General features: G+C 37.4%; 1 protein-coding gene across 1 annotated transcript in view; it reads right to left on the reverse strand.

Moving 5' to 3' along the window:
- The window catches only part of esrp2 (epithelial splicing regulatory protein 2), a 26,849-nt gene extending 9,730 nt beyond the window's left edge, over positions 1-17,119 (reverse strand). Inside the window, exons 1-10 of the mRNA XM_073836613.1 lie at positions 16,811-17,119; positions 16,179-16,307; positions 7,345-7,458; positions 6,868-6,982; positions 6,482-6,577; positions 6,316-6,370; positions 5,964-6,074; positions 5,236-5,368; positions 4,805-4,847; positions 4,461-4,600 (exon numbers count right to left, since the gene is read on the reverse strand). Of these exons, the coding sequence (XP_073692714.1) occupies positions 4,461-4,600; positions 4,805-4,847; positions 5,236-5,368; positions 5,964-6,074; positions 6,316-6,370; positions 6,482-6,577; positions 6,868-6,982; positions 7,345-7,458; positions 16,179-16,307; positions 16,811-16,942 (1,068 nt within the window). The 5' untranslated portion in view covers positions 16,943-17,119. The remainder of the gene's footprint in view (positions 1-4,460; positions 4,601-4,804; positions 4,848-5,235; positions 5,369-5,963; positions 6,075-6,315; positions 6,371-6,481; positions 6,578-6,867; positions 6,983-7,344; positions 7,459-16,178; positions 16,308-16,810) is intronic.
- Between the last annotated feature and the right edge of the window lie 1,656 nt (positions 17,120-18,775).

An 18,775-nucleotide genomic window follows, 5' to 3' on the forward strand; every position in this document is an offset into this window, starting at 1 on the left:
TTATGCACGTCAGGCCTATGTCACGCAACAATTGAACGTCTCTGAGTGGGGTGACGGCAGTTCCGGTTAGCTTTTTAGGGACGTTCTAAAACGCCTAACGTGGCTTAATGTACGTAAAAAACTACCAGGAAACCCCACATTTCTGTCAAACCTTACTTGGAACAAACAGTAACTACTATCTAAAGAACGAGTCCTTATTCGACAGGTAAAGTGAATAATATCACGTTAAGCGTTTTCTCCCTCATAGAAGCCCGTTATACGGAAACAGCGTAACGTGGTTTAACGTATCTCAACGACTAGGGAAAACAAACTTCTGTTAAATTTCAGTTATAATAAATACTTGCTGCTGTCAAACGAATGAAATATCATTCAGCATATAAAGTGAATAATATCACGTTAATCGTTTTATCCCTATATAACTCCATTAAGGAAAAAGCATAACATGGTTTGTTATAATGGACTTCTATGGGGGGCGATCACTTTATATGCTGAATAAGAGCTCGTTCTTTTGACAGCAGCAAGAATTTATTATAAGTAAAATTGAACAGAAGTTCGGTCTTTCCTGATCGCTGTTGAGGTACGTTAAACCACGTTATAGTCAGCTGCAAATATGGTTTGACCCCAAAAAAATTCTAACAAAAGGTTTCTCAGTGGTTTACAGTAGTATCAGATGGACTTAAAAACATACTAAAAGTTTACCAAAGTTTGACTCCAAGAAAGGCCCCATTTTCAAAATGGCGGCCGTCAGGTCCTTAAAATGACCATTACTCCTCTGTATTCCTCCTAGACCAGGAATACTGGTGCCTGATACATGTTTTGGCCATGTAATATTTTAATTAGCATATTTGCATGATAGATACAGGTAAATTATAAAATTAAAATATAAATATCTAAATTAAAATGTTGTGGAAAAGTTCATTTATTTCAGTAATTCAACTCAAATTGTGAAGCTTGTGTATTAAAGGGGTCATCGGATGCCCATTTTCCACAAGTTCATATGATTCTTTAGGGTCTTAATGAAAAGTCTGTAATATACTTTGGTTAAAAATTCTCAATAGTAGTGTAAAAAACACCCTTTTACCTTGTCAAAATCAGCTCTGCAAAATATCAGCTCATTTTATCGCATGGGCCCTTTAAATGCAAATGAGCTCTGCTCGCCCCGCCCCTCTCTGCTGAGGGATTAGGATCTGTAATGTTTAGTTTAGCCATGTTTAGCTGCATTTAGCCGTGTTTATCGGCGAAACTTGTCAACGAGCACATTATTAAGATTCACACGAACAGAGACGCATATGTAGATCGGGATCGTCGCTTTCCTTTTAAAAACGAAAGTAACGTTGTCCTCTACCTCTTAAGCAGCTCAGATGTTGGGAGCAAATGACTACTGCTGTGTTCATTATTACATCCAACAACAGAACACCTCAATCACTCAATTAGAATCTTCCTCTGCACCTGATTCACACAATGGCGATCGGAGTCGGACTGTTTCAGCTCGGTGAGGGCAGGTCTAAGGTAAGGTGCTCATGTCAATCTACTATCGTGGGAGTGGCCTCTGTTGGTGTTCCGTCACAACGACAAGAAGCTGAGAATGACCTGATTTTAAAAAGGGGATATTACTTTTAAAGATTAAAAAAATACCACTGTGGATTTTTATCATTGTAGGGTGGTTGTGTACACAAACTGCCAACACACATTAATGTTCAAACAACATGTAAAAGTTAGTTTTGCGTCCGATGACCCCTTTAAATAAATTCATTGCAAACAGACTGAAGTAGTTTAAGTCTTTGTTTCTTTTAATCGTTATGATTTGGCTCACATTTAACAAAAAAACACCAATTCACTATCTCAACAAATTAGAATATGCTGACTTGCAAATCAGCTAATCAACTCAAAACACCTGCAAAGGTTTTCTGAGTCTTCAAAATGGTCTCTTAGTTTGGTTCACTAGGCTACACAATCATGGGGAAAACTGTTGATCTGAAAGTTGTCCAGAAGACAATCATTGACACCCTTCACAAGGAGGGTAAGCCACAATCATTCATTGCCAAAGAAGCTGGCCGTTCACAGAGTGCTGTATCCAAGCATGTTAACAGAAAGTTAAGTGGAAGGAAAAAGTGTGGAAGAAAAAGATACACAACCAACCGAGAGAACCGCAGCCTCGAGAGGCTTGAAGCAAAATCGATTCAAGAATTTGGGTGAACTTCACAAGGAATAGACTGGACTTGCGTCAAGGCATCAAGAGCCACCACACACAGAAGTGTCAAGGAATTTGGCTACAGTTGACATATTCCTCTTGTTAAGCCACTCCTGAACCACAGACAACGTCAGAGTCGTCTTACCTGGGCTAAGGAGAAGAAGAAATGAACTGTTGCCCAGTGGTCCAAAGTCCTCTTCTCAGATGAGAGCAAGGTCCTGGAGTCCGGAGGAAGGGTGGAGAAGCTCATAGCCCAAGTTGCTTGAAGTCCAGTGTTAAGTTTCCACAGTCTTGTGATGATTTGGGGTGCATTGTCATCTGCTGGTGTTGGTCCACTGTGTTACTGCACCAGTTTACCAAGAAATTTTAGAGCACTTCATGCTTTCTTCTGCTGACCAGCTTTTTAAAGATGCTGATTTCATTTTCCAGCAGGATTTGGCACCTGCCCACACTGCCAAAAGCACCAAAAGTTGGTTAAATGACCATGGTGTTGGTGTGCTTGACTGGCCAGCAAACTCACCAGACCTGAACCCCATAGAGAATCTATGGGGTACTGTCAAGAGGAAAACGAGAAACAAGAGACCAAAAAATGCAGATGAGCTGAAGGCCACTGTCAAAGAAACCTGGGCTTCCATACCACCTCAGCAGTGCCACAGACTGATCACCTCCATGCCACGCTGAATTCAGGCAGTAATTAAAGCAAAAGAAGTATTGAGTACATATACAGTAAATGGACATACTTTCCAGAAGGCCAACAATTCACTAAAAAGTTTTTTTTTTTATTGGTCTTATGAAGTATTCTAATTTGTTGAGATAGTGAATTGGTGGGTTTTTGTTAAATATGAGGCAAATCATCACAATTAAAAGAACCAAAGACTTAAACTACTTCAGTCTGTGTGCAGTGAATTTATTTAATACACAAGTTTCACAATTTAAGTTGAATTACTGAAATGAATGAACTTTTCCACAACATTCTAATTTATTGAGATGGACCTGAAAGTGATTACAAGTACAATTATATATTAAAGCAACTTGAAATAAGTGACCATTTAGAGGGTTCACACACAGGCCTCTGTTCGGGCTAATTCAGAGTTTTTTTATGATCAAAGTTATACAGCTCCAATTTAAGGAACTTTTGGGTGCAGTAACTTTTACACTGAATGTCAAGTCTGTGTTTTAGAAGAAAAAAACAGCTGTATGTGTCCAAAAACATGTACTGAGTAGGAGTTACATGACATAGGCTAAATCGTTTACATCTCTGGTTCACCCCAAACAAAGATAAAACCATAAAAAAATGTATTCCATAAGTATGTAATCATGTCTGTGCAATTTAGACGAGTCCAATGGATTCATAGACCCAGAAAACATTGGGTTAGACACCAAGATTACTTGGCTAGGTCAAATAATGAAGGAATTAGGATATTTTAAGGGTTTTCTGCCCATCTTGGATGCCATCTTGAAAATGACACCTTTCTAGTGGTCAAACTTTGGTAAACTTTTAGTATGTTATTAAGGACACCTAATACTACAAAAAACAGCTGAGAAACCTTTTGTTAGAATTTTTTTGGGGTTAGGTGTTTTTTTTTCATATATGCAGCCGCCTATTAAGTTGTTTCCTTATTATGGGCTTCTATGAGGGAGAAAACGCTTAACGTGATATTATTGAATGTCAAAGTCAAGTGTATTTATATAGCAGAGATAAGAGTAATTCATGTGTCAGATAAAACATCCTTTTTAATTAATCGAATTTTGTTTTATTTACAATCATTGGTGGGAATACATAGATGGGGTGTAGTATTTTAAGTTTCTTCCGACCACTTTGCGAGATGTAGATGCTCTCCTTGTTGAAATGCAAACTGCAAACGAAAGTGCTGCCCCGGAGAATATTAAAAGAAGGCCCCTCATCTCTCTTTATTAATTTCACCCAAGACTTGCGTAGTGTTTCGTTGTAAAGCAACCTGGTACGCTTCAAGAACAACTGCTGCCATTGTTTTTATCGTTGCAGTAGCGTTACTAGCAATGACCGGAAGTTCTATTACCCTACTCCGCGTTCCGGAAGCAGGAAGTGAGACATAGGCCTATATCGCGACAGCCCTACCCTAAAGCATCATATTAACTTGTGGAAAATGGGCATCCGATGACCCCTTTAAATATGGCATATGGCGAGAGGAAACAGAACATCAGAGACACTCTCAGCTGCTCTAAAACATTTCAGCAGACACATCCACACGCACTGTAATGATATCTCGGCAGGCCGTTGTTCTTTTACACCTGCTGTGTGTGAGGGCAGTGTGAGGCTTTTCAGAGGCTGCTGACCCATCTTCCTCCCTGAGGGAACGGCTCTCTTTCTCTGTGGCCTGGCCAGAGCGGGGGGGCAGGAGGGAAGGGGAATAGAGTTTCCCCCTCTACCTGCCCAACATGAGTCAGCAAGGGGAAGAGACTCACAAAGAGTCTATTATTCCCACAGAGGGGGAAAAAATGAAGGACGGACAAACACACACACACACACACACACACACACACACACACCTGGGAATAGCGGATGGAGATTTACTCGACAAATGGAAAGTGTCTGCTCATATTACAACTGAAGACTTCAGGTAAATGTCTCACCTCCTGCAATCTTTAAAAATTCCTCTCCAGTCGCTTTATACACCTGAAACAAAATAAACAGAGATTGTCATAGGAGTAGACTACCTTTTTTATTCACTTTGTATAAATTAGGGATGGGTCAAGACGGTTGAATTGTTAATTACTAAGGTTGATTATACTTTTTTTATGTCTTTTTTATATATTTTAAAAACAAAAAGGGAATGAATTTAAAAATGAAGCTTCTTTAGTAACTTGTGCTATCCTCAGACAACTCAAACACTAGTCAGTTATGACAATATATAGTTTCTCACAAGCTTAGTGTGAAATTAATCATTTGTAAAAAATCAAAACTGTCTCATAAGTATTGTTGCACAATGCATGTTTTGAGATCAGCTGATCAGAGTAAAATAAAGCAAGCTCGTGGTTTGGATGTTTTGTGGAGGTGAACTCACTTCAATGTATCTGTTGCCCATGTGGTGTTTATGTCGATCCAGTGCCATGTCTCTGTGCTCAGAGTTTATGAAGCGCACCAGAGCTTCCCCGTTCCTCCGGCCCTGAGCATTTAAACAAAGTGCAACGCCACCTCTGATACAAACACAAACACAAAAATCAGAGATACAACACAAAACAAGTATGCAACCTTTGAAAATAGTGCTTTCAAACGATTAATTGCAATTAATCACATACAAAATAGTTTTTTTAACATAATATATGTTTGAGTACGGTGTATATTTATTATGTGTATATAAATACACACACATACACTATATATATATATTTTTTAAATATCTTCATGTATATGTTTATAATCATACAATTTATATTATATATAAATATTATATATAAATATATAAACAACATTTTTCTTAAACATACACATGCATTTGTGTGTATTTATATACACATACATATTATGTAAACAAAAACGTTTATTTTGGAAGTGATTAAATCGCAATCAATCGTTTGAAAATGTATTTAATGATAAATCAGCTTGGACGTTTCACGCAAGGCTACTTTTCCTTTAGTGAAAGTCCTGATGTGACATTTGGCTGGATTTGCCTTCAAAGTCTTACTGAGTTTTGCATTACACTGTTAATGTGTACTTAAGGGTCTTTTCTGAGTGCATGCACCATGTCATTGTGAGTGTGCCTTTCAGTGTTACGCTGAGCTGCAATCTCACTTGGCAATGTTGAGGCCCTTGAAGAAGCGAGCGATGTCCTGATCAGACGACTGCCATGGCAACCCGCGAGCTCTGATGACCGTCTCGCTGTCCACAGCTTCTGTCTTACTGCTGGAAGCCATGCAGACACACAGGTAACAATCACTCTTGTTTAGGAGCATTCTTATGGGCTTTGACAATATTAAAACAGTCTCATAATGGGAAACCCCACAGATGCATTTGAAAACGTGTGGTCAATATCATCAGCTCTTAACAAATTAAGAACATTCTGGACAGCAGTAAAAGGGAAATTGTCACTGTTCAGACAAGCGAAACATTGTCAGACTAATGATAAATATGACTGAGTACATACCATGCTCCAGATTCAAACTTGTAATTTACAGTCTCAAAAGTGGAGAATTTGTGATCTACAAAGAAAAAAGTTTGATTAAGAGATCACATAGTAAGTTGTGCATATTAAAAGTGAAATCTGTAAGGTTTTATCAGCACAGGTCAATCCGCTATGCTGAAATACTTACTGTAAGGCTCAGCCAGGAGGTGTAGAATTAGCAGAACCATGTTCTTCACCTCCCTCAGTCCGGCCTCCTGCTCCACTGCCGCTGGTATACACACATCTGACAACAATGTCAAGGCCTAATACAAGGCGTATGCACATGTGAATGGACATATTCACCCCAAAAAAGCTGAAAACGCTGAACTAATGAACCAGTCCTAAAAACACCTAAATATACTCCACCCTATAATATTAATTTAATAAATACATTTTATATTAGATTTGCTAATATAAAAATAGCATAATGATATTTTTCCTGAACTTTAAATACTAGTAAGTAAAGGAAAGTAAAAAAAAAACATGTCCATTCACACATAGAGCACAGTAAAACCATAAGCATATGCAGGATACATTCCAGCATGGAGGTCAGAGTGAGATCTTTGACAGGGCCTGCGTTGGGGCAGCATTTGTGAAACTCTTTCTTCAAGTCCACAAACGTGTAAAAGCACTCTGGCAGGACTAGATTCTATAACAAAACACACATAAAATGAGGGAGATGCATGGTTCAAAATATGTTTAGGAGGAGCCTGAGGAAAGGGCAGAGGTTAGACCAACAGTTAAAAAAGAAGGAGGGAAAAGGTAGAGAATGGATTGAGGGCATGTTAATGACCTCTGGAGGAGCACAGCATTCCTGTGAAGATTATAACATGTTGCTGCTAAACAGATTATACCACAAACTGACAGCCAATTTAGAATTGTCAGAAAAATGCACGCACGCACGCATCCCTAGGCTTTTCCTTTTCAGTTTGAATAGCCTTAGTTAAGAGTGGATTAAATGCAAATACTCAAGGATGACAGTCATTTTGGACTTTGGCAGGACTGAGTTACCTTTTTGGAGGCCTCGGGGTGCAGCACCTGTCGGATAAGCTGTGGTCCGTCCACACACAGTGTGTAGGAGCTTCTGCCCAGAGACTTTAGTTCAGCTGACACCGACTGATGAAACTAGAAGCAGAGTGAAAAAGACAAGAGGAATAGAGAAAAACGTTACTGTTTTTAATCTAAAACACCACAGCATTAGATGCAGGTGGAGGTATGAGAGTCATTTCCCTTTATATCTACACTGTTCACTGATCACTGATATTCCGCAAGGACACATTAAATCAAAGGAGACATTAAAGACATTGATAATGCTTCAAAATATTTATATTATTTATTTTATTATTTATATTAAATGATGATATATTAACAATGATGATAAAAAGAAATGTTTGAGCACCAAATCAGCATATTAGAATGATTTCTGGAGAAATGTGACAATTAAGACTGGATTAATAACTGCTGAAAATTCAGCTTTGCAATCATAGTAATAAATTACAATTTACAGTATGTTTTACTGTATTTTTAATCATAAATGCAGCCTTAGTGAGCAACTTGTTTAGAACATGTTCCAAATTATAGTTTTCCAGGAAATAACTCATTTTTGCTATAAAATCTGTTGAAGCAAAAGACCTCACACAAACCACAGAAACTCAGATAATCGCAGGTGACACCGTGAAAGTTTTATTATTGGTTTATTATTTATTAATACTTGCTTGTTAACCATCACATAGGTTGGATGCACACAATGCATTAAACTTTTTACATTTGAAGATCAGGGTAAATTTAACTTATTTTGTCTTCTGGGAAACATGCAAGTATCTTCTGTAGCTTCTAAAAATTGTGATGTTTAGGCAAAATAAGAAAGAAGTACAGGGGTTAGACAATGAAACTGAAACACCTAGTTTTATACCACAATCAGTATGGTGTTGGGCCTCCTTTTGTGGCCAAAACAGCATCATTTCATCTTGGGAATGACAAATACAAGTCCTGCACAGTAGCCAAAAGGATTTTGAGCCATTCCTCTTGCAGAACAGTGGCCAGGTCACTATATGATGCTGGTGTAGAAAAACATTTCCTGACTTGCTCCTCCAAAACAGCCCAACGTGGCTCAATAATATTTAGATCTGGTGACTGTGCAGGGCATGAGAGATGTTCAACTTCACTTTCATGTTCATCAAACCACTCTGTCACCAGTCTTGCTGTGTGTATTGGTACATTATCATCCTGATACACAGCACCACCTTTAGGGTACTATGTTTGAACCATTGGGTGCACATAGTCAACCTTCACACTCCACTCTTACTGGTGGAAGGTGTAATTAGTAAAGACTGGCCACCAGGCTGAGCAAATGTAGCCATGAAACCTCCAACACTATATTGGCCAGTGTTTCAGTTTCATTGTCCAACCCCTGTACATCTTCATTCTGGTCAGAAGTTTACACCCCTGCCTCTTAATGCATCGCCTTTGTGGGCAGTGGGCATTTGATCCTTCTGTAATAGTTGCATAAGTTGTCCTCAGTTTCAAAGCTGGATCTCAAAATCATACAGTCACTGTTGGAAAGGGTTCAAATAAACAAAAGTGCTAAAAAAAAAATAATTTATGGGACCTGAAGGATTTTTCTGAAGAACAGCAGGTAGTTTAACTACCTGCTAGAGACAAACAGGGGACTCATGAACAACTACCACTAAACAAAAAAAAAACAGCTGTGGAACATTTAGTTACCAACAGTATTTAGAATAAAGAGCATGTACATTTTTCAATGGGGACAGTTTAATAAATTTAACTATTATTTTCTCGTGGACTTTATATAAACGTCTTTTATGTGAAATATCTTATTCAGATCAGTACTAAAAAAAAAATAACATGCATTTTGTATGATCCCTCTCAAGGTGTATGTAAACTTTTGACTTCAAATGTATACAAAACCCCTAAGGGTTAAGCTTAAACTTCTAAAATTTCGACAACAATGTCAAGGGCAGCACAGAGGACACCCACATTATGTTGTAATATGTGCACATGCTGCTCTGTGTGCATGCGCATGCGTATGCTTGTTTTGTAGATTAAGCAGCTGGTCAGACTGGTTTGGTGAAAATACAGGAAGTGAGCCATGGCCGTGGCCGTCATTTCAGATAAAGCATTTCACGTGACCAGAGAGATAGATGACAAAACAAATGAAGAGCGTTTGTCCTGCTCTAAAAACACACCACCTGCTCACTCCCAGCTATAGGGGCTCCCACATTCACCTGTGTTTAGCAAATACAATGAGTCTTTAATGAACCATTATAGGTGTTTAATAAATTTCAAATCCATCTCTGCATCAGTCAACAGCAGTAGGCTAACCACCAACTATGACACAACTAATATGAGTTCTTTATGTTATTCACATCAGTGTGACGAACATGGAAAACAGAAAATGCAAATGAGATCATGAAAAAATGCGTTAAGGGCTAGTCTTACATTGGAAAAAGTGTAAAAAAAAAAAAAAATTGTACTCAGAAACTCAAACTAAACAAACAATTGCAAAGAAACAGCAATTAACATTTAATTAAATATGGAATTTAATTAAATTTCCTTGTTAAATGAACTCATTTTTATTTTATTCACAACTTTTAATTCCAGTGCCAAAGTCAAAACCACATGGCTATAAAATTAATTATATAAATATGACACATTTGTTATATTTTCAGCAGAAATAACATGATATAATTTCTGTCATATTAAAATTACTGTCATGATATAAGATCTAGGTTATACCACCTACATCAACAGTATTTTTTTAAATCAAACTAATTAAACTAATACAAGATTAGATCAAAAGTTAGGGAGAAAATTGGTTTAACTACTGATAAATCAAACATGACATTTCTACAGTTTAAGTCAATTTGAAGTGAATTACAACAGAGCAGGGATGAAGTTACTGTTTGTCAAACTCTAGCTAGCAATAAGAGAACAGATAGCCCCTTTATGGCCTAATTTTCATATCATTTGGGCCAGCGCTGATAACGCAAGCAAACGTTGCCTTTACCCAGAGCAATCAGGTGTAGAAGCAACTAGAACATACAGTAGTTAACAAAAGTTTAAAAGAGTGTTTAAGCGCAACATAACCCGACTAACCTATAAGCAGGGAATTTTGAAGAATTTAAGAAAGCAGTATAAAGCCGTCAAAGCATTGAGAACAACTGAAGACAGAACTACGGCTTATTCAGTTACATTCCCATCATGCTCTTGGACAATGTCGTGCTGTTTTTCCACATAACCTGTCCATCTTCATACCTCATGCAAATACGAGGCTTCAGTTAGTCATTATGGTCTTAACAAGACTTTCGGAAATACCTAACAATTCTGAAAGTATAATTAAAGAGCTTTACATCTCATTTTAAGTAATCTCAAGGCTTGAGTGGTATACAGTCACAATCATAACGCACAAAATAATGGATTCTCTTAACACTGTACTCATTTTTGTGTGTGCACACTTGCGTATTGTGCGAACATTGCTGTTTTCATTATACAACCCCACAAATTAGCAACTGCAATAATTAAATGCAAAGTTAATTTCTGCTACACAAACATTATGCTAAAACACAGCAACACACCCTGTGCTTACACACGATTAGAGACGGGAGATCAAACTCCAGGATAAAGCTGGATATGAAGGGTAACAATTCACTGGCTGAAAATGAAAATGTCTTAAAGTGAATTTTTTTTTACTTTAAGCAAAAAGACAGAATGGAGTAAAATAGCCACTCCAGGATTGAGAAAAAGCTGTTTTTGTGTGGTTACACATGGTAGTTAAACTTGATCTGAGTTTCAGTTTCACATTCTTCTCTGCCATGTTGCCAGTGAGAGTGAGAGAGAAATTTGATCTTTGGCATAAAAAAAAATAAAAATCAATCGATGTGTCCTGTTGGGCCATGTTTGCTCTGTGTGTGTGTGTGTGTGGGGGGGGGGGGGGGGTGTACAAAGAGGCCGAATTCCCAAATGGCATTTTTGCTCCCAGATGCTATCTGTAGAGTCATTCAAAATGCAAATGAGCAGCAGAATCTCTTATGCTCACCAAGACTGCATTTATTTGATCAGAAATACAGTAAAACAGTAATACCGTGAAAATAACTATTTTCTATTTTAGTAATATTTTACTACTACTAAAAAATTCTTATTATAATCAACAGCAAAAACAGTTGTGCTGCTTAATATTTTTGTGGTTTACAGACCCCAGACTTTTCAGTGAGAATGACATACACTGGCGGTCAAAAGTTTGGTATCAGTAAGACTTGTAATGTTTTTTAAAGAAGACTCATTCTCATCAAGGCTTAATTTATCTGATCAAAAATACAGAAAAAAAACACTTATATTGCTAAATGTTATTACAATATAAAACAATTGTTTATATTTTAATATACTTTAAAATATAATTTATTTCTGTGATGCAAAGCTGAATTTTTATTAGCCATTACTCCAATCTTAAGTGTCTCATGATCCTTCAGAAATTATTCTAATATGCTTATTAAAATTAGCTGTGATGGCAACGGTTGTGCTGCCAAATATTTTCTCAGAACCGGTTTCTGATGATTCTTTGATGAATAATAAGTTAAAATGAATTTAGCACATCCTTGTTGAAAAAAAGTATTACTTTCTTTAAAAAAAAAAGAAAAAAGAAAAAGAAAAACTTCTGTACAGTAGTGTATATTGTTAGAAAATATTTCTATTTTAAATAAATGCTGTTCTTTTTAACTTTTTATTCATTAGAATCCTGAAAAATGTATCACAGTTTCCAAAAACATTAAGCAGCACAACTGTTTCCAACATTGACAATAAATCAGCATATTAGAATGATTTCTGAAGGATCATGTGACACTAAAGACTGGAGTAATGATCTATATTGTATATTAAAATAAAAATATATTATTTTACATGGTGAAAATGTTTCTGTATTTTCTGTACATTAAAAATCGTACTGATTCCAAAGTCTTTGTGAATGTACCAAATGTTAAAACAAGACAATAATGCCCTGTACTCACTTTAAGTGTTCTGCCTCCAAAATTAGTAGGGCATAGTGATGCTTACTTTTGAGTTGACCTCAACCTGTCTATTCAGGATGAAGTAAAGTGGGAGTGTCGTTAGATAAAGCAACAGGATGTGCCGGCTGAACTACCAGGATGTTTAAGCAACAACCACATACAACCGGTTTTGATTAATCCATTCTGTATTCACTTTGTACAATGCTGTAAAACATGAGAGCCAAAATCCATTTAATTCATTTCTATAACTGACCATTTCACTTATGGCAAGTCTTTCGGAGACTAAATGAAAGAACGGATAAATGTGTCACTCATCCTTTCATAAAGGCATTTCCCAGAACCCTCCTTGCACATTGACAGTCTGTAGAGACATAAAGCTCTCTGCTCATCACACACAGGTACTGACACGCTCCTGCCAGCTTGCTGTGCTTTCTCAGTGAGCTCAGAGAAAAACACACACTTTCTGTAACACACCCTCTTGTCTCCTTTAAACACACCCAAGATCACTTTCTCCCACAAACACAATTATGATCTTACAGCAACAATTTTATTGTTCTTAAAGTCTTTTCTCAATCACAAACACGCACAGGTGTGTTAGCGCCACACCATTCCCACAGTGTTAGCGTCTAAAAGCAGGTGCAAAGCCAAAGCGAATCACCCAGTGAGTGCCAGCAGCTATAAATGTTTCTTTTTTTTTTCTACTTTTCGCTTTGGATACTGCATCTCAACACAAACAGCACAGATCAACCGCTAAAGCTCAGAAAAACAGGTTTGACTCAAGTCTCTGAGTAAGATAGGATGAGCCACACTAAACCCTCCTAAATACCTGTTTCCTAACCCAGACACACTGGTGAGTACAATTTTATCAACCAGTGAGTCACAACTGTGAGAACATAGATGTTGTGTCACAACTCCACAAGTATACTGAATGAATCGTTTAGTGACAACAGGTCAAGGCCCTGAATATCAGCCCTTCTCCAATTCCCTCACTGCTTCTTACAGGGCTGGGAGGTGTGATGTTAGTGACAAATTCTGCTGCATCATGGTATATAAATATACTCAAGCAAAGCTGCTTCAATTTGACACATTTACACAATAAAGAAACAGGCATGAATGAGAAAAAGTGCATGCTTGATGTTCAAGAGTTCAACAAGAGCACAATAAGCTACAAAAAAGAACTCAAATTTATAGCTTTAATAGGAATCAGTGTATATTTAATCCATACAGTGAAGAATATGTGGTTTTAGTTTACATGTGATATTCAATTTCTTCTTACTTGATGCTCTACTGATCTACTAATCTACTGTACTTGAAAAAGTTAAAGCACTCTGTATTTTGTAACGCACCCTTTGTTCTTATTCTTAAAAACAAACATTAAACAAAAATAACTATATTGTGATTATATGTTAGTATTTGTGAAATATAGTTACTCATATCTTGAAATACAAATTTGGTCATATCACCCACTTCTAGTTCCTACAATGGTGTTTTAGTGCCAAATTAAAAAATAAAAAGACGTAATGTTTTGAGAATAAAGTCAAAATTTTCAAAAATAAAGTCTAAATGTTTTACAAATAAAGTCAAAATTATGAGAATTAAACTGCAGCAATTAAAGTTATAATATTTTGAGAGTATAGTCTGCGCATGCAAATGGCCCAGATTGGGAGCACCGGGAGAAGTTGCCAGGCCACCGGAATTTATTTGAATATTTGTGGGATTATTAGCAGAAATCCATGTATTATACTCGCAGGGACAGTATGCTTGGAAATAATACTTCACGTCTTCGATTGCATTTATTAGGTTTATTTATAGTGTGCCAGCCACCCAATAATAGCAATAAGCTATACTTTCAGCTTTCAAAATCTTTTTATAGCGGAATAGAAACAATGTCTTTTGCAATAATGTGTTTTTCACACTCTTTGTGGAGGGACAGATCGCTGTATTAATGTGAATCAATCGTCTTTTCGATTACAATGAGACGTGTTTTTCCATTGAATTATTGGCCTACTGTTTTTTTGTTTTTTTTTGGTGAAAATTCCACAAAAACTTCCTCACATGTATTTAATTTAAAACAACAATAAAACCTTTTAAAGGTTAAAACGAACTCCAACTTGTTAACGTGTTATACTGTTGTCTTTTCTGAGGTATACAAGTGACTATTTACAAGCTGTTTTATTCACAATATACAGTCAATTATTGGAAATAATATTTAACATTTTTTGTAGTGCGCCAGCCACCCAGTAATCACAATAATTTTGTGCTTTGCTGCTTTTAATATAACAGCTCAGCTTTCAAATTGTGTCAGTTTTATCACAAAATACAAATTATAAATGTGTGTCTTTTTATGTTAAGTGTATAGCATGATATAAACACGAAGGAACATCAGAAGGAATGAAAATAGCCTTATTTTAAAAAATGAATGTCAGAAAGATGACTGATTCACATGCCGCATAAACAGAGGCGAATACAGTGATCCGTCATGCCACATTAAAGAGCGTGAAAAACACATTATTGTGATAGACATATTTTTGTGTTTGTGTTTAACTATAAAACTGGCAGATTTTGAAAGATCTCTCTGTACTCCCAAGCTGGGCCATTTGCATGTGCAATAAGATAGAATATAATTTCAATACAACTCTCAACTACGAATTAATTCTCAAAACATTTTGACATTTTTCTCAAAACACTTTGACTTTTTTGTATTTATAAAAAAAAAAACTTGAAACTACTTTATTCTCGAAAACATTTCAACTTTACTCTCGTAATATTTTGCCTTTTACTGTCGTAATATTTAGCCTTTAATCTCACAATCTTACTTTTATTTATTTATTTATTTTTTAACGTGGCACTAAAACACCGTCGTAAATTCTTTACAGCACCTGATGGAATTGGGTGAATTTCTTGAAAACAACAAGGAAACCGAATGGAACTGAACCAATGGTTTGATAGTGCCTGTCTCTCTAAAAGGTAGGCAGAGAGAAATTGATTTCACTAGTTAATATTTACAGAGCCCCCTGGGGATAGGCTAGAACTGAATCAAGATAACATGCCACCACCTGAATGCTACAAAGGTATGCCATAAATGTAAGTGAATACGTAAGAAAATCCATGTATTAAATAAGACCAAAAATTGTTTAATAGATCTAATTTGTAGTCCCACAACTTAGAGACAGCTCTAAATCCTTTCTGTGGGACAGTAATGAGAGGGTGTCCATTATGAAACAGCGGGGTGGGGACAGGTTTACAGAGTACAAACAAATTCTCTCTACGTCATGGTTGAGAAACACGTTTGGCGACAACCGCCTTTTGTCAAAACATACCTGCAAAACTCAGGGGCAACCTGAAACTACATATCCTGCTTGATTAATGAGCCTAACGTGGATAGCAGAAGAAAAGAAAAACAGGAACATCTCTCATGGCATGTTCTTTTTTATTTTAACCGTCTCTACTATTCTGTTCATCCCTCTGCATCTGTATCACTCTTGCTCACTCTCCACTCACTGACTTATATGGTTCTTGGGTGGGTGCAATCGCAGGTAAACATTCCGTCTTCCAGATGTCTGCTCAACACATCGGCCCACAACAAGACTAGACCTGCACTCTCCCCTAGAGCAGAGCGTCTGTGCCTTCCTTCCCACACCCAAACCCAAACCACACACCAGAGCAAGCCACCTAAAAATCAACCCAAATCTGACACATACTAAAATGAAGAGGGACCGCTTTATATGTAACTTTCAATTGATTCATCTATAATATTTTTAAACTAATTGTCGAAAACATTTCTAGGCATCAGTTTAAAAGGCCATAATAAGAATGATCTCTCACCTGCTGCAGGACGCTCTCCAGCGGCTCGGCCTTGCAGAGTTCCTCCGCCGTGAGCCCGGTCTCCTCCTTGCACTGCTCCGACAGATCCACGCTGTCCGGCTGTACTAGAGTCCGCTGAAGCTTGCCCACCTGTTAACAAAATCATCTCTTTCAACCGGCCTCGCAATGCAACTCTAGCGGGTTTTCTCACACCTGGCGGTCGAGAACACCGACGCAATGTTCAATGTTCTCCACGCACCTATGCTGTCTATGTAGGCAGCTCAGTGGATTTGACACCGAGTCATTATGGCGATGATGATGGTGATGATATCTCAAGCAGTGTGTTTGTGTGAATGCAAAGCAGACACGGCAGGGTTACTGACCTACAGGCGATGACATGCACCAAACAAGGCACGCTTTCGTCTCCCGTGGCTCGAAAAGACCACATTATAATGCTCGAATCGTGCTGTCAAACAGACCATCAAATAAGACAGCTGTTGCTTGTAATGTAAATCACAATGTAGCGCGCTTAACTCTCTGAAAGCGCACCTTGTTGGTGAATGTCAGCTGTCAAGGTGGTTTCTAACACTAGCACATTACTAGGTGGGTAGTTTAAAGTTATAGACCTTACAACAGGGTCAAAAGGTCCGTACCTTATTCTCATGTAGATCCACAATTTGCCACACCAAGAGAATTAATTCCCTTTCATCCGACCCCAGTTTACCCCCATTTGCACCAGCTGTTGCCCCAAAGAACACCACCAGAGTATCACTGTGCGAAGCCATCAGGGACCACAAGGGTAAAAACTACAATTAAGAGCAAAGATCAAATAAAAACAGTAACACGAGGGTTCACCTTTCTCCAAGAGAAGCAAACAAAAGAAATGGAAATTCAATTGAAGTACACGAGGAAGGACAGAAGATTACTTCAGGAGAAGGACACGAGAGAGAGAGAGTGCGGCACGAGACTCTACCTGTCGCAGTACTTGTGTGCTCTCTATCCAGAGTTACTGGTTTGACTGGTAAAGAAGGCAGAAAAAAGTCCTGGTTCGTCTCACGCTAACCCCATAACAAGCCCTGAAGGCTTTTCTCGCTGTCTCGTTTTTTCTTGGTTACCTGGCTTTGGGTCGGCCTCCCCGTTTGGAGTCAATCTCCCGGGGGAGCGCGTTGATTGGCTGGTTTGTAAAGGTGAGGGCGGGGCGTATTGCCAAGGCACCTATGTAACCCATTCTCATTGGTTTATTGTGCGCTAGGAAGTAGGAGAGAAGATCAGAATTAATTCGTCCTGCGTCGCTGCTACACACCTATACAGACGCGCTGTTCACCTTTTAATACGTTTTTATCTATGCAAAAAGGTGCACGTACGTTGAAAAGCTTTGAAATATGTTTAAAATCACCAACACTCTTACAAGATTAAGACTCCGTCATATCAGCTCCCTGAATAAACGCTCTAATAAAAGTTTTATTCTAGATGTGGCCAGTGCGCTTTTATAGACTCTCAAAACAGCCAATATTTGTTTCTGCCACGAGAAACACAAGACAAACACATAATCTCACAAAACAAAGTTTTAGACTATTGATATTAATTGTGCTAGATAGCCTACTGTATGATATTATTCTGGTCATGTAGTTGTTTATGCTGTTATGAAGAGGCAGTTTGACTGACACGTCAAACCACCAATCACACTTCACTTATTTAATGTGACGTTTAAGGGCGGGTCTTATTTATTGCACCTTGCAACTACAATCTGACTTTAAGTTTATGGTGTCATTTGTTAACATTAGTAAATGTATTAACTAACATGAACGAACAATGAACAATACATTTATTACATTATTTATTAACCTTTGTTAATGTTAGCCTAATAAAAATACAGTCGTTCATTGTTTGCTCATGTTAGTTTACAGTGCATTAACACATGTTAACAAATAGAACTCGCGATTTTAATAATGCATTAGTAAATGCTGAAATTAACATTAACTAAGATAAATAAATGTTTACTAATGAACCTTACTGCAAAGTGTTACCAAATTCTTAAATATCTTTTAGGGATTTGATGCCAGGAGCATCGTAAGCTTTGACAGAGTTGTCGCGACTAATGTCAAATTTTGATCTTCTTAATATAGCCAAATAATTTTTTTCCCTACAAAATGTATTACTTTTGAGTGATTAAAAATGACCCCATTTAAAAAGTTTACACACTTGATTCTTAATATTGTGTTGTTACCTGAATGATCCACAGCTGTGTTTTTTGTTTAGTGATAGTTGTTCATGAGTTTCTTGTTTGTCCGGAACAGTTATACCGCTCGCTGTTCTTCAGAAAAAGTCCTTCAGGTCCCACAAATTCTTTGTTTTTTCAGCATTTTTGTGTATGTGATGTCTTTCCAACAATGACTGTATGATTTTGAGATCCATCTTTTCACACTGAGGACAACTGAAGGGTTCATATGCAACTATTACAGAAGGTTCAAATGCTCACTGATGCTCCAGAGGGAAACACAATGCATTAAGAGCCAGGGGTGTAAACTTTTGAACAGAATGAAGATGTGTACATTTTTCTTATTTTGCCTAAATATCATATTCTACATATCATTGACTACTGCCCTTTAGAAGCTACA

This window comes from Garra rufa, chromosome 3, assembly GCF_049309525.1.
Source record: "Garra rufa chromosome 3, GarRuf1.0, whole genome shotgun sequence".
Taxonomy (NCBI): Eukaryota; Metazoa; Chordata; class Actinopteri; order Cypriniformes; family Cyprinidae; genus Garra; species Garra rufa.